Below are 13,254 nucleotides of genomic sequence, written 5' to 3'. Positions count from 1 at the left end.
TCCTTGTCCCTTGAGTGCTTTTCCTTCCCTCCCCACTTAAAACGTGGTTACAAAGCACGGATCCACATGGATCCTCAGGATTTTTGCACTGGGTCACCCCAAATTCACCATCAGATCACATAGCATGTCCATGGCTACATCTTGCACCAAAAAAAAATCAGATGCCCACTGTGGCCTGGGGTCACAGTGGTGCAAAAACGTGGTTACAAAGCATGGATCCACATGGATCCTCAGGATTTTTGCATTGGGCTACTCCAAACTCAGTATCAGATCACATGTCTGTGGCCACAGCATGAACCACAAAAATCATACATCCACTGTTTCGTTTAGAATATTTTTTTTTCTTGTTTTCCTCCTCTAAAAACTATGTGCGTGTTATGGTTGGGTGCATGTTATAGAGCGAAAAATACAGTACATGTAGATTTCTAGTGACATCTAGTGGGAGTTCTAAGCAAACTGACTAACATTTTATTTTGGATTGGTCAATGGTACATAGTGACAGATGAACCTTTTGACAGCAGTGCATGTTGGTATATATCTTTGTTGTTTGTTTGTTTAAAAAATATCGCTGTAAAGCACTTGGCATTCCAGTTCTGTTTTTGGTAAAAAAAGAAGTGGGGACATATACCTTTCTTGATAAGAATGGTGGAAACTAATACTGTTGTTTTCTGCTAATATTAGCATGTAAGAAGAATAGAAGTTGTCTTCTGCTCCTAAGATTGTTCTGCTACCTTTCTGGTTATTTGCAGTTTTCCTTAGAGACCAAGTATTCACTCTATCTCCTGATTTGCTTCTAGCTTTTCAGATAGTAGTAAGGCAAAACACACAACATATTATTCCCTTTATGTAAATAAAGTGTCCAACTCTAATTTTAAGGCAATTTGGCTGTTAACTGTGGCAGTATAAATTGTTGGGTTATAAGCTTCTTTAGAAAAAGACAGGGTTATATTGCTGACAGTTGGAATGTTCCCATCCAAAATATGTTGGAAAGCATCCATTGGCCAGTTGCCTTTAGGAACAAAAAAACCAGTTTGTCTAACAGGAAAAATGAGTTACCAACTGAACTGCTATGAATAGGTAACTTGCAATGTTTCTTTTTTTTCTGCAACAGGTTTATTACCCGCCCTGATGTCAAACAAAAAAGAATGGCAGACTTCCTGGACTGGACCCTTTCAATGTTATCTAAATCCTCCTTTCAGACTATGGAGGGAACTATTGTAATGGATGGCATGCTTCAAGCCCTGGTAAACAATGCTATTTCTTTCAAAGATAATCTGAAATATTTTCCCTCTAAATGCTCTTGTTGGCAGAAACCCAGTAGATGGCATTCAATTACCTTCCCATCCCTTAACATTTGTCATTATTTAAGAACAGTATGTGGTTGCCGGATGCAATATGGAGCAAAAATTCTCTGCTATTAATAGTTGCATAGCAGAGAGTGATACAGATACAGGTTTTTTCATCTTGACAACACTGTGGCAGGAGAAGTTGCAGCTGCGAAAGCTATGTAAGTATTAAATATACAGAAAACCTGTTTTCCAGTATTATATGCACCACCCCCAGAAGAAGACTTGCATGTTGCCAGTCATACCATTAATGCATTGTGCAACTGAAGGACACATAATTTGCCACTGAAAATGGATTGATAACATTAGTTTTAATTGATCATATTTGCGGCTTTATCTATTACCAATTTGGTTGTGACTGAAATGAATTTGATAATTGCAAATCAACTAAGATAAACATTCTGGATTGTATCCAATGTAGTACTGGGCACGTTGCTGCATGGTAGGTCACACAATATTTTGCTCAACAAATTTTCGCTTTCCCTCCTTCCCTCATTCACTCCACTCATGCACTCAACTTTGGCACTTCTGTTCTGATTTGTTAAACTACATAGGTTCCCTTGACATCTAAATCAGGAAGCTGCATTTAATTGTTGCTTGTAAACCAGCATCTTAAACCGGGATCTAATCTGGGTTGTGTTATAACTGGGCCAACATTAGGCTTGTCAAATTTTATGTGCAGGCTACGTTCCTTACACACCCATTCTGTATGAGGGCAAGCTGGCCTAGCTGCCCATTGCTCTTTGCTGCAATGAACTCAACAGTACAAGGGATTAAAAGGAAGGGTGGATGAAAAATTCTTCCTCTGCTCCACTACTCTGGTTCATCACTAAAACCATTGCCCTCAAATGCTTTGCTTTTCTACATAGTAATGAATGTCAAGCATTTACTTTTATTGAGGAAAGTAAATGGTTGTATTACTAGGCATTACTCAAGCAGTTCTCCCCCCACCACAAATATTAGCCCATATTGTAGTCCATTAATTTCCCCCCAGTAGCATTAATAGTAAACACTAAAGTTTATATTCAACTCATTTATATTCATAGTATGCTCATTGAAACCAGTAGGCTTATACTATTTGGGTCCATTGATTTCAGTGGATCTAATTTTGTATGGCTTGGTTGGATATACGCCCCAAACCCTGCTGGCTTCTATATGGATAGCTCTTTGCCTCCATCTGTAAATACCTGCCCAGGTTTCATTGTTTGGTTGAACTATAGTGTAACACAAGTGGAGTTTCACAGACATTTTGCTATTAGTAGTAGAAAAAGCTTTTATATGCAATTCTTTCCCTTTCCCTTTCTTACCCTATCAGATTCCTGTTTTGCAAGTTTTAAGGGTTAAATGCCACCTTCATCCTCTTAACAAAGGCTGCTGCTGGTGCATGATGAAACATGTAGGACACAAAATGTGCATCATAATTCTTTTGTTCCGTGTGGTTTTATTTCTCCTGTTATTAGTGTCTGTTAAACGAAACAGGTGAAAACTTAACAAGTTGAATCGAAACTGGAATGATTTATAATTTTCTTGAAACCAGGAACCTTAAGCCTGTCTGTCTATGTATGGGTTTTGCTTCCTCTTAAGGAGCGGCATACATATTATATGGAGCAACTTCATTGATTAGGTTGCCCTTTTGCTTATATCTCTCTGCTGTTGATAGATTGACTGCTTGCAGCATAATCCTATGCATGCCTATCCAGAAGTAAGTCGCATTAAATTCAATGGGATTTACTTCCAGTTTAGTGTATATGGTTGCAGCCACACATCCAGGGGGCTAATATTAGTTGCGCAATATATTCAGTGGCTCTTCTCCTTTTACAATGAAAGGTAAAGTTACAGGTGACAGGCAAATGGTATTATGGAGTAGGTGAGTACAGTGGTACCTCGGGTTAAGTACTTAATTTGTTCCGGAGGTCTGTACTTAACCTGAAACTGTTCATAACCTGAAGCACCACTTTAGCTAATGGGGCCTCCTGCTGCTGCCGTGCCGCCGGAGCACGATTTCTGTTCTCATCCTGAAGCAAAGTTCTTAACCCAAGGTACTATTTCTGGGTTAGCGGAGTCTGTAACCTGAAGCGTATGTAACCTGAGGTACCACTGTATTATAGAAAAGGAATTGAACAACAATTAGTGTTATGAATGTTGAATGGTGTTTATATAAATATATTACATTTGATATATTTGCTCAAGTTGTATTTGCATAGTTGTAGAATTTGCATTGGTTACTCTACACATTTTAGTCTCATTGCTTAGCAGGTTTTTTTTAAAAAAAATAGATGTCCCTCCCTAAAATAATTAAGCCTGCCCAAGTAGGATAACATTCAAGTTCTTCTACTTTTGACATGCCCCAATAGGATAGGATACTAGCCCAATTACATCTGGGAAGAGTATAGAAAGCAGACATTGCCTACACAGAGCACTCCAATCTTGGCCTATCTAGATAGACAGTAGAAAACAGGACTGGAGCAAGGATAGAGATAATATGCAAGATCTGATGCAGAAATAGCTGGAACCCTCCTTCCCTACCTTAAGCACCAAACACTTTCCGTCAACCCATCCATGAAATTCCATGGGCACTTTGCTAGTGGTAGTGAGTAGTGCTTGAAAAAAGTAGTATGTTTTTCCTTTTAGAGTTCAGGCTTCTTAAAGCATTACATATGGTGTCCTTACACAAACCTTGTAAGAGATGTAGCTGGTAGTGTGAAGGAAGATGGAACTGAGGCTGAGAAGGCAAGGCTTGAGGGAGTGTGGCGTGCCTAAGATAATCTTCTTAGTCCAGGTTCAACATCTCCAGCTAAAGATGACTCAAAATATCAGGTCTGAGGAAAAAGGTTTGTATGGTATCTTGAAAACAGTAGATACAGTTTAATGTATCAATGGACTACAGTGGTACCTCTTGATGCGAACGGAATCCGTTCCGGAGCCCCGTTCGCATCCTGAAGCGAACGTAAGACGCGTGTCGCATTTTGCTGCTTCCGCGCATGCACGCGACGTCATTTTGAGCGCATGCACGAGCGGCGAAACCCGGAAGTAACACACTCCTTTTCAGAGCGCAGCCTGAAAATATTCATCCCGAAGCTACTTCAACTCAAGGTATGACTGTACCAGCAGTCTGTCTCTGTGTAGAGTAAGATTTGGCTTGGGGGTGCCATTTACAGCAGTTATTTCACATTAATGTCTACAATTCCCTGAAGCCTTTGACATATATTGGAGATTATGAAGCGACATAACTTGCTGAAATGGCATAACAAAATGGAAGAGGGCTTCATTTCTGGATTTAGCCATGTAAAAATAGGTGATAAACAGCTACATCCTCGTGACTCCATCAGAGCAGATTCAGTGGCCAAGTTATCTTGGCAATCTTTATATCAAAGTGGTTCAGCTTTTGTGGAAAGATGCAGGCTCTTAGAGCTTGTTCAGTTGCTATTTCTTATGCAAAGGTGGATATGAATCTTGGGTTTGTGAGCTGTACCCCTGACACCTCACAACACACGGAAGGTAATGGCTGTATTTAAATGAATGCTATATCTTTCTCCTCAAACCTTGTGATATAGAAGCCACTAGAAAAGCAGGTTCTACCTCAGGGAATCAGGGTCGTACATTTAAATAAACATAGCACTGTACAGATGAAGTATTCTAACTAAAATGCAGCAGTAGCTGCTGAACATAGGCTCCAGCTGCTGAGAAGGTGGGGATTGTGCTTGCATTGCTAAGACACACACTCAGTTTCACCATGTGTTGAAGTTTGACAGGGAGGGGTAGAGTGGGGAGAGACGTAGCATCTGAACAGTTCCTGAGCTTTGAAATCTTTCTTCCTGAATCGGTCTGAGCAGACAGGAATGCTGCTGTTTAATTTGTAATTTAATGCGTAGTGTTTAACACTGACATAGTTCTTGTTGAAACATGCATTGCATATTGCACAACTTGATTCCACTTATGGGCTTGTTTTTCTGCACCTGTTGATAGCGCACCTGTTGTGAAATGATGGATTGCCAACAGGTAGCACTACTTGATTTCTTTCAGATACACTTTTGAAATAAGGCATGTCTGTATTGAATGTAAAACGCAGCATTGGCTGCTGAATGTACTCTCCTGTTGACAGACAATATTTGCATTATGTGCCTTTGTCGGCTGTGTGTTCTGTGAGCCTGTGCTGGTTGCCAGCATGACACTGACGGAGGCTAGGAAAAGTGTAGCATGAGGACCTATGTGATACTTTTCTGGTTTGGGAAACCTTAGTTAACCTTAGTTAAAGATGTGATGACCAAACGAGATAAGACTTTTAAAAATGCAAATTGCATGGGGGGGGGGTCATTAGTACACTAATGGGAGATGTTCTCTCAGTAACACTAGCTCAGAAAAGGGGTTTTGCTCAGGATTGCAGCAGGCAAAGGAAAGGTTAAATTCCCTCTGCATGTCTTTGATCCCATTGGTTTTCAGCCTCCCCTCCCATTGATTAATTTGCTTTAATCTGCACATTAGGTGCAGTGATGCCTTTAAAGATAAGGTGTAGCATGGTCCTGAGGCTCTGATATCTGTGCCTGTTGACTTATGGATACGTTTGAAATAGTTTGTGGCAAAGCTCCTGCAATTGGTCTATAACTACGAGAAGCTTCTACTGAATAACTTTACAATATAAACGCTCTGTGTTGGCAGGCTTGCTTCTAAACCTGCCCCTGTGTAACCAGCAACTTTTTTGTTAGCCCTGCAGGGCGTAGCACACCAAGTTCTTGCGTGACAGCGATGTCCTCATCTTGAAGTAGCCTGGGGCATAGAAACTTATTAAGTTGTGCTTAATTTCTTTTCATAAGAGATACAGTACACAAATGTGAGTAATGACTTTAAAATAAAGTATCCCAGGCAGGAAGTTAGTGAAAAGAAGTACCTTAAGAACTATTTTTATTTGTGTCTTAAGAAAAGGGCATTTCTCTGAGAATTGTCCCTGCTCTCAAGCATTGTTTGGTAAATACTGCTGTGCTGTGGTAGACTGTGCCCCAGGTTAGAGATAGCCCTGCTATGCAGTTCTTTAGTCCCAGGGGCACAAAAAACAGAAGTGTAGCTATGAGGGTTGCCCATATACCTATGTTTGATGTCTCTAATTGTGAAGAGCCTTTAACCTAGATTTTTAGACACATTGATGTGGAGGTTTGCTGCCTGCCTTTGGCTGATATGTCTCTTAGATGGGTGGAGGGTGGGTTCTAAGCTGATTCCCTTCTTTGTCCCTTCCCTTTCTTCTTGGAAGAAAGTGACAAGAAGTGCATTATCCTGCCCCCCACCCTCACTCACCACTAGACCATTTTGGAGGTTCAATTCCAGTTTGGTTTTAATCCTACTTACAGCTTTTCAGTTTGGGCTTAAATTAAGTTCATTCAAAAATTAATGTGAATTGCTAAGTCCCTGATTTGTATGCTCATTTAAATTGGGTTCAAAGAAAGTTGTTTTATTCCATGTTGTACCATTGATCTAACCATCTCTGTATGATCTACTCTGACTGGCAATATCTGTGCAGGGTTTCAGCAAGGTTTTCCCCTCCAGCCCTACTTGGAGAATCTGAGGATGAAGTCTGGGGCATTTTGTGCTATACAACTGTTCTGTGGTTCCTCCCCTAAATTGTGTCAAGCAACTATTATTTATAGAACAATGTTATTGATCCTGTGAACAGAAGAAAGTTCACCGAAGGGGTGAACTTTCCTCTCCCCTGTGTTCCCTTAAAGAGGGAAGTGAGGGAGTGGGAAGCTGGTCAGAACTGGATGAGGGTTGCTTGTAGCAGTGGGGTTCTGCTTGCACAAAGTACTTGCCTAAGTTTGGTCACTTTCCCCCTTTCCTAGCAACATCATGGCCCATCCCATGCTCTTCATGGGGGTCCCCCAGTCCTTTGGACAAGGTTTTCAGGTGGTGCAGGGGGCTGCAGAGTGAAGGAGGGAATGGGAAGTTCCCTTCATGTAAGAAAACCAAAGCTGAGAGCCTCCGGATTCTAATAGTAGCCAGCCCAAGTGCATGCTTCCTGTGGCTTATATGAAACTTGTCCTAATTTGGGTATAGGCTCCTCCTTGACCCAGGTGATTTCCTCTTGAAATCATTCCTCAACTGTTATACTCTCCTTCACTTTTAGTAATGTGTGGTGGGCAAATGGGACTAGAGACGGTGAATTGCTTGTCTGACCTGTGAGGGGTGCTGAAGAGCAATTGACTGTGCTCTCTTCAATCTTCCCTTAAGGTTGGGCACAGCCCATTGCTCATAGTTTACTGGAGCCAGAGGGTAACTGCAAATTCCCATCTGTTTGGCAGCAAGATGTACCTGCTGCCAAGCAGTCATGCCAGTCTTAAATAGTGATGATTTGTATAGCTTGGGGAAGATTTCCCAGAGGTAATGCTGATTCTTACATCTTACAAAGGCAAAACCAAAGTGGGTTATGCAGACAATTAGGAGGTGTGTCAGGTTTTACCCTGATTACTAAGAAACTAGTTCTTGTTTGTACCTTGCACCATGTTATTTCAAAAGCAACAAAACCAGATCTGACACTTCTGTCGCTAGGATACGCCAATGGTTTTCTTTAATTTGTAGGTGGTGTAATTATTTAAAAGAGAGAGAGCTGCATTCCTCTCAGCAGGCTGGTTAGTTTGGCACATGTTATGCGCCCCCATTAATATGGAAGGAACGTGGTGTAACTTTAGAATGCCCAAGGCATATAATAGACACCTTCCCCTGCTTTTAACATAATGTGCTGTGGCCTTTTAAAGTTCCTGAAGACAAGACAAAGCAAACATATTATTGGCTTCCTAATTAGAAATAGGTTTCTTCAGCTGAGACCTTTGCACACCTTTTGTTGCTTCAGGAGAGAGTCAGTATGAAAGCACCACCTCTCTCTCATCTATGCTATAAAATGAGTTCCAAGTCTCATTGAACTTGGTGGAATGTAGTTTGAATGCACCTGGGTAGGATCTTACAAGCAAATAATCTAGATATATCCCCATGTGATAGTTTTCCACCCTGACTATTTCACCCATCTCTGCTTTACAGTGGTACCTCGAGTTAAGAACTTACTTCGTTCTGGAGGTCCGTTCTTAACCTGAAACTGTTCTTAACCTGAGGTACCACTTTAGCTAATGGGGCTTCACGCTGCTGCCGTGTGATTTCTGTTCTCATCCTGAAGCAAAGTTCTTAACCCGAGGTACTATTTCTGGGTTAGCGGAGTCTGTAACCTGAAGCGTCTGTAACCTGAAGTACCACTGTGTTGTCATTATTCATCCAAACTCTAAAACACATCTATGTTGTAACTAAGTATAGAACTCCTGATCTGTAGTTATTGTCAAAGATAACCAACTATTTTAAGTATGTGCTTTAGGAACTTTATTGGGTTTTTCTTTATAACAACTCTATGAATTTGAGAAGTACTACTCCCATGTTACAGATGTGGAGGTAGGGGAGAGAGTGAGTCACCTAGCCAGTAAAAATTTCCTCCAGAGAAGCCACGGCTCTAAAAAGACAAGCGAGTCCTAAAACTTTTGGGAAGAAATTAAAATCAAATGAAATGCCTTCTAAAAAGGGTTTTGTTTTTTTTTACGCTGCTGCAAAATACCATTGCAGAGTGCAAAGTAGGCTGCCTTAGCAGGGAACCTAGGCCTGGCCACAGAAAAGATCCTCTCCCGTGTCTGTTCCAAGTGCAGATCAGATCTTAGGGGGACACATTGTTTAGCCTTAACTGATGATCTCAATGAAAGAGTAAGCCTGCAATGTGAAAAGACTATATCTCTATTCTGATAAACTATTCTGCACTTGGCTCATGTTAAGTTGATACTTCAGCATGTGATTCTTAGCCCTATAGTTGATTCACTTCGTGTTGGGAATGAAAGGACACGATGGGAGGTCCTAAGGGACTTTAGTTCTGGCCTTGAGTCCTGTGTACATATTGCCATCTTAACTGACGGAATGTGGAACTAATTCCAACTCCTTTTAGGTGATTAGAATCATAGAATGGTAGAGCTGGAAGGGACAGTGAGGGTCATCTAGTCCAGTCCCCTTCAATGCTGGAATATGTCACCCAATGTGGGGCTTGAAGACACAGCTCTGAGATTGAGAGTCTCATGGTCTACTGAGTGAGCTATCCCAGACTTAAGATGAGTCCTGACAATGACTTGCAGCCAGCCAAGGCCTTATGTTTATGTACACTGACAAACCAAAAGGTATTCTGAATTAGAAAGATCCAGCTATGTCTATGATAACATCTTTTATGCAGTCAAGCCTATTGGTTTAACCTCTTTTCATGGATTTATGTCACAGGTGAAAATCCCTATATAGTCTGGTAATTGCTCAACAATGTTTATGATGTGAACATCTCTCTAAAAGCTCCGTCAAGATCTTGAGTTAGCGCTCCGAAAGATTTAAGTAATATTACATATATCTCTGCAAGGCTCCTGATTTTAGGGGGGGGGGACCCCTTCTTTCTGGCACAAATATAGCTGGCATTTTTAACATTGTTAGCAGGGAAGTGTCAAGGTCTGTTGAAAGTCCTCTGCTACTAGCATCCTTTTTATTTAAAAGCCTCAAACTGATCCTAATCCTCAAGGTGTTCTCTGTACGTTGCAATGCAGTCTTCATTAATGCTACTTTTAAGATCATGAAATGCTGTTCATTAAAACCTAAAACAAAGCAGGTGCATAGCCTTGGGGAGTTTTTGTTGCATATGCACTGTAGTTGAAATTACTTAAGTCTGTAAATAGTTGTTCCATAGGAGGAAATACTTCTAGGGTTGGGCTATGTTCCTTTAATTTTAACTCCTGGCCATATTTATCTGGAAGGCTCCCTTCCTACTGGAGTGACAAAACATAGGCTAAAATAAAGTACCCAGTCTGGAGTCTCTGAACGTTTAAATGAATGGGTAAAAATGAATAACTCATAGGGATATTCTTTGGGTTGCTTTAGTCATTGCTCTTTTAGTTTAAGAAACTTCTGGCACGATCCAGCCCACACTTTCATAATTAAACACAACACTATCATTCAGACTGCAACACTGACTTGCACAGTTTCCCTTGTGAAATGCTTTCTCCTCAGCTCCAATAGAGCTTGTTTTTGTGTCCTATTGAGCCATACCCATGGTGACTTGTATGATTCGATGGTGGATGCTACTGCTAGAAAAATATATATGGTGTTCACTTGCAGTAGTATAAAATTTAAGGATATCCATACATATAAGTGTCTCTTGTTCCATGTACATATTTACATATAATAACTTAGGGAAGGAGAAAAGTTCTTTCTTTCTTTTGATATACATTCTAAGGCTAGTTTAGATTGCATTGCAAATGACTGTATCCTCAGTGCATTTGGTTAAACAACCTAAACCTGCTACCAGTCCAAAATCCCAGATAGCAGCCATGATTATTATTTTGTTTCTCGGTTAATTCATGTTGTGCAAGAGCACTGGGAGTAGCCAGAAATGTGCAGTTTGGGTGGACATTGGCTAGCGTGTGTCATAGCTTCACAGTCTTGAGGCTTACATTTGATGACAGGTTTACTGACTAAAACAGGTGAAGATTGCGAAATTGCTTAAATCATAACAATGTATAACAATATATTGTAGACTCAGATTGCATCTGGCCCCTGAGCAGTAGAGAATAAAACCCAAGCGAGAGCCATCAAAATGTTAACATTCTGCTTCTCATATTTTCTTTGCTATCTTGAACATTTTGGTCATGTCTAGTTTTTTCTTCTTTTATGGTGATTCCCATTTTGGCATCCTAAAGCTGTCAACATTTGTTGCCTGTATGTTGGACTCCAAATGAGCATATTTTTGTATTGCTCCCTCCATCTGTTTCTTATGTGGTGAAGATGCATCATAGAGATTTGCAAAGCCACGAGGGCTTTTAAGTTCTACAGAACTAGCAGGGTGGTAGAGCTCTCTGCCAAAGTAGAGAGTGAGTAAATATGAGACTAAACCAGTTTACACAGTTTCCTTTTGGCTAGGCTGAATGATTACGCGTCCGGAAATTGCTAAGGCAAGAACGGAGAAGATAGAAAGGCTTTCAGCATAGAAGTTCTTATCTGTAGCAAACTAAGCTGCTTAGGTTATAGGATTACTTTACATCTTGCATTTCCCCAAATTTGGGATATGTTTTGAAAATGTAACAAGGTCCCATAGGAACAGGGATTTATCTGAAGCAAGACAGATCAAAAGCCTGAATTTGGAGACATGCTAAGCCAAACCATGGTTTGGCCATTGGAAATGTGACAGGAGCTTGACCAGGGGAGGAGTGAAGTGGCTACAATCTCATCTCTGGAAACACACGTTTGTGCTAATACATGGTTTTGCTTGGTGTTCCGTGCGAACCAGACTATATTCTATTTACAGCTTCTGTATCAAGCCTGGAAAATTGATTCTTTTAAAAAAACAAAAACAAAAAATCCTGTCTTTTAGGATCGTCTCTTCCTGTTCCATCATTTTTAGTAACACATTTTTTTCTTTCACTTTTCAGGCACAACTTTTTAAACACGGCAAAAGGGAAGACTGTTTGCCGTATGGTAAGACACTTCGTAATATTATAAATATCTTAATTCCTGTTACGGGAATGACAATGATCGTAAGGCAGCCAAAGTTACTTGTTTATTTTATTCATTTATCCGAAGATCGCAGGGCGGCTCGCAACATAAAAATACAAAATACATAATAAAACAAAAACATTGTTAAGTCCTGTTGGTTTCACAGAGAGAGTTTTGAAGCATCTGCTTGGATTCTGAGAACTGTGAACTGGAAAGGTTAACCCCCTGGGTGCCCAAAAGCTTTGGTGGAGGTTGTGGGCCCCTGTTGAACAACATGGGATGGAGTGTGGGTTGCTGTTGGGAAGAAAAAATCACCCAGAATTGGATAGAGGCAACATGTTTGGGCAAGTTTGGTCCAATATGAGGCAATTTCTTCTATGTCTCATCCTATGCTGTTCTAGGGGAGCTTTTGTTGGGAGGAGTGTGGAAGGGGGGAAGTCAGTTTCTATGGACTTTTGCTGATGGTTCTTCAAATCCAAGTCAATGAACTTAAGTGCTACCCTTTGGTGGAAATGTGCCCAACTTTTTTCACTTTTATAGTGAATTTGGGCATGACTTACAATAGCTAAATTGCTTTATTTTTCTGTACATATTAGCCCATCTCTCACATTGTTTCCTACATAAACATATGTATGTGAGTATGACAGTTGCTGAAATAGTACCTCTGTTGACCAGTGACATTTTATCACTACTGAATAACACAGATTGACACTAGCCATAAGCACCAATGTATTTATACGGATAGAGGAAAATAGTGGCTGAATTCAGATGATCGTATCGCAGCTTAATAAACTGACATAAAAATGAGCCCTTTTTGCATGAGCTGACAAACAAACCAGTAAAGCTTTCATCAATTTTAGTTTTCCATTTTGTCTGAACTAGAAAGCTGTCATTAACAGCTTCAAAGCAAGCTAGGATATGCAGCCATCTTCATATCTGAATGAGATCCACAGCACCTTTTAAAATCGGCATATTTACTATGTATGCTGGAAGAATGCTAACTGAATTACAGAGCTATGCAGGTTTTCTGGTTCTTCTATTAATATGGTAGCCTTAGGGACATTCTTCAACATAGTTAAGCATTGCTTCAGGTGACAAATATAACCAGCCTTTCCCCCCTCTTCCTTTGGCTATTAGTAGTTTCATCTTCACTTCAAGTATATTTTCATTCTCTTATGTATAGGAAGGATTCTAGAGAGATAGTAAAGAAAGTACTTTTTTTTCCCCTATTCACGTTGTAACAAAATCCACAACACACTCAGTATGTATCTCTGGTAATAATAAAATATATTCTTAAAATCCGTCTAACTAGAGATAGGCGAAAATATATTTATGTTTACTTCAAAAGCCCTCTCAAGGTGGTCCACATTCAGTA

At 40.3% G+C, this 13,254-nt stretch overlaps 1 protein-coding gene across 4 annotated transcripts in view; it reads left to right on the top strand.

Moving 5' to 3' along the window:
- The window catches only part of TBCD (tubulin folding cofactor D), a 128,325-nt gene that overhangs the window by 12,037 nt on the left and 103,034 nt on the right, over positions 1–13,254 (top strand). For all 4 annotated transcript variants that reach the window (XM_083428384.1, XM_083428386.1, XM_083428385.1 and 1 more), the window contains exons 8-9: positions 1,112–1,244; positions 11,816–11,861. In XM_083428384.1, the coding sequence (XP_083284510.1) occupies positions 1,112–1,244; positions 11,816–11,861 (179 nt within the window). The remainder of the gene's footprint in view (positions 1–1,111; positions 1,245–11,815; positions 11,862–13,254) is intronic.

This window comes from Podarcis tiliguerta (assembly GCF_965153285.1).
Source record: "Podarcis tiliguerta genome assembly, chromosome: 2".
In the NCBI taxonomy this organism is placed as follows: Eukaryota; Metazoa; Chordata; class Lepidosauria; order Squamata; family Lacertidae; genus Podarcis; species Podarcis tiliguerta.
This window is presented reverse-complemented; position numbering and strand designations above follow the sequence as displayed.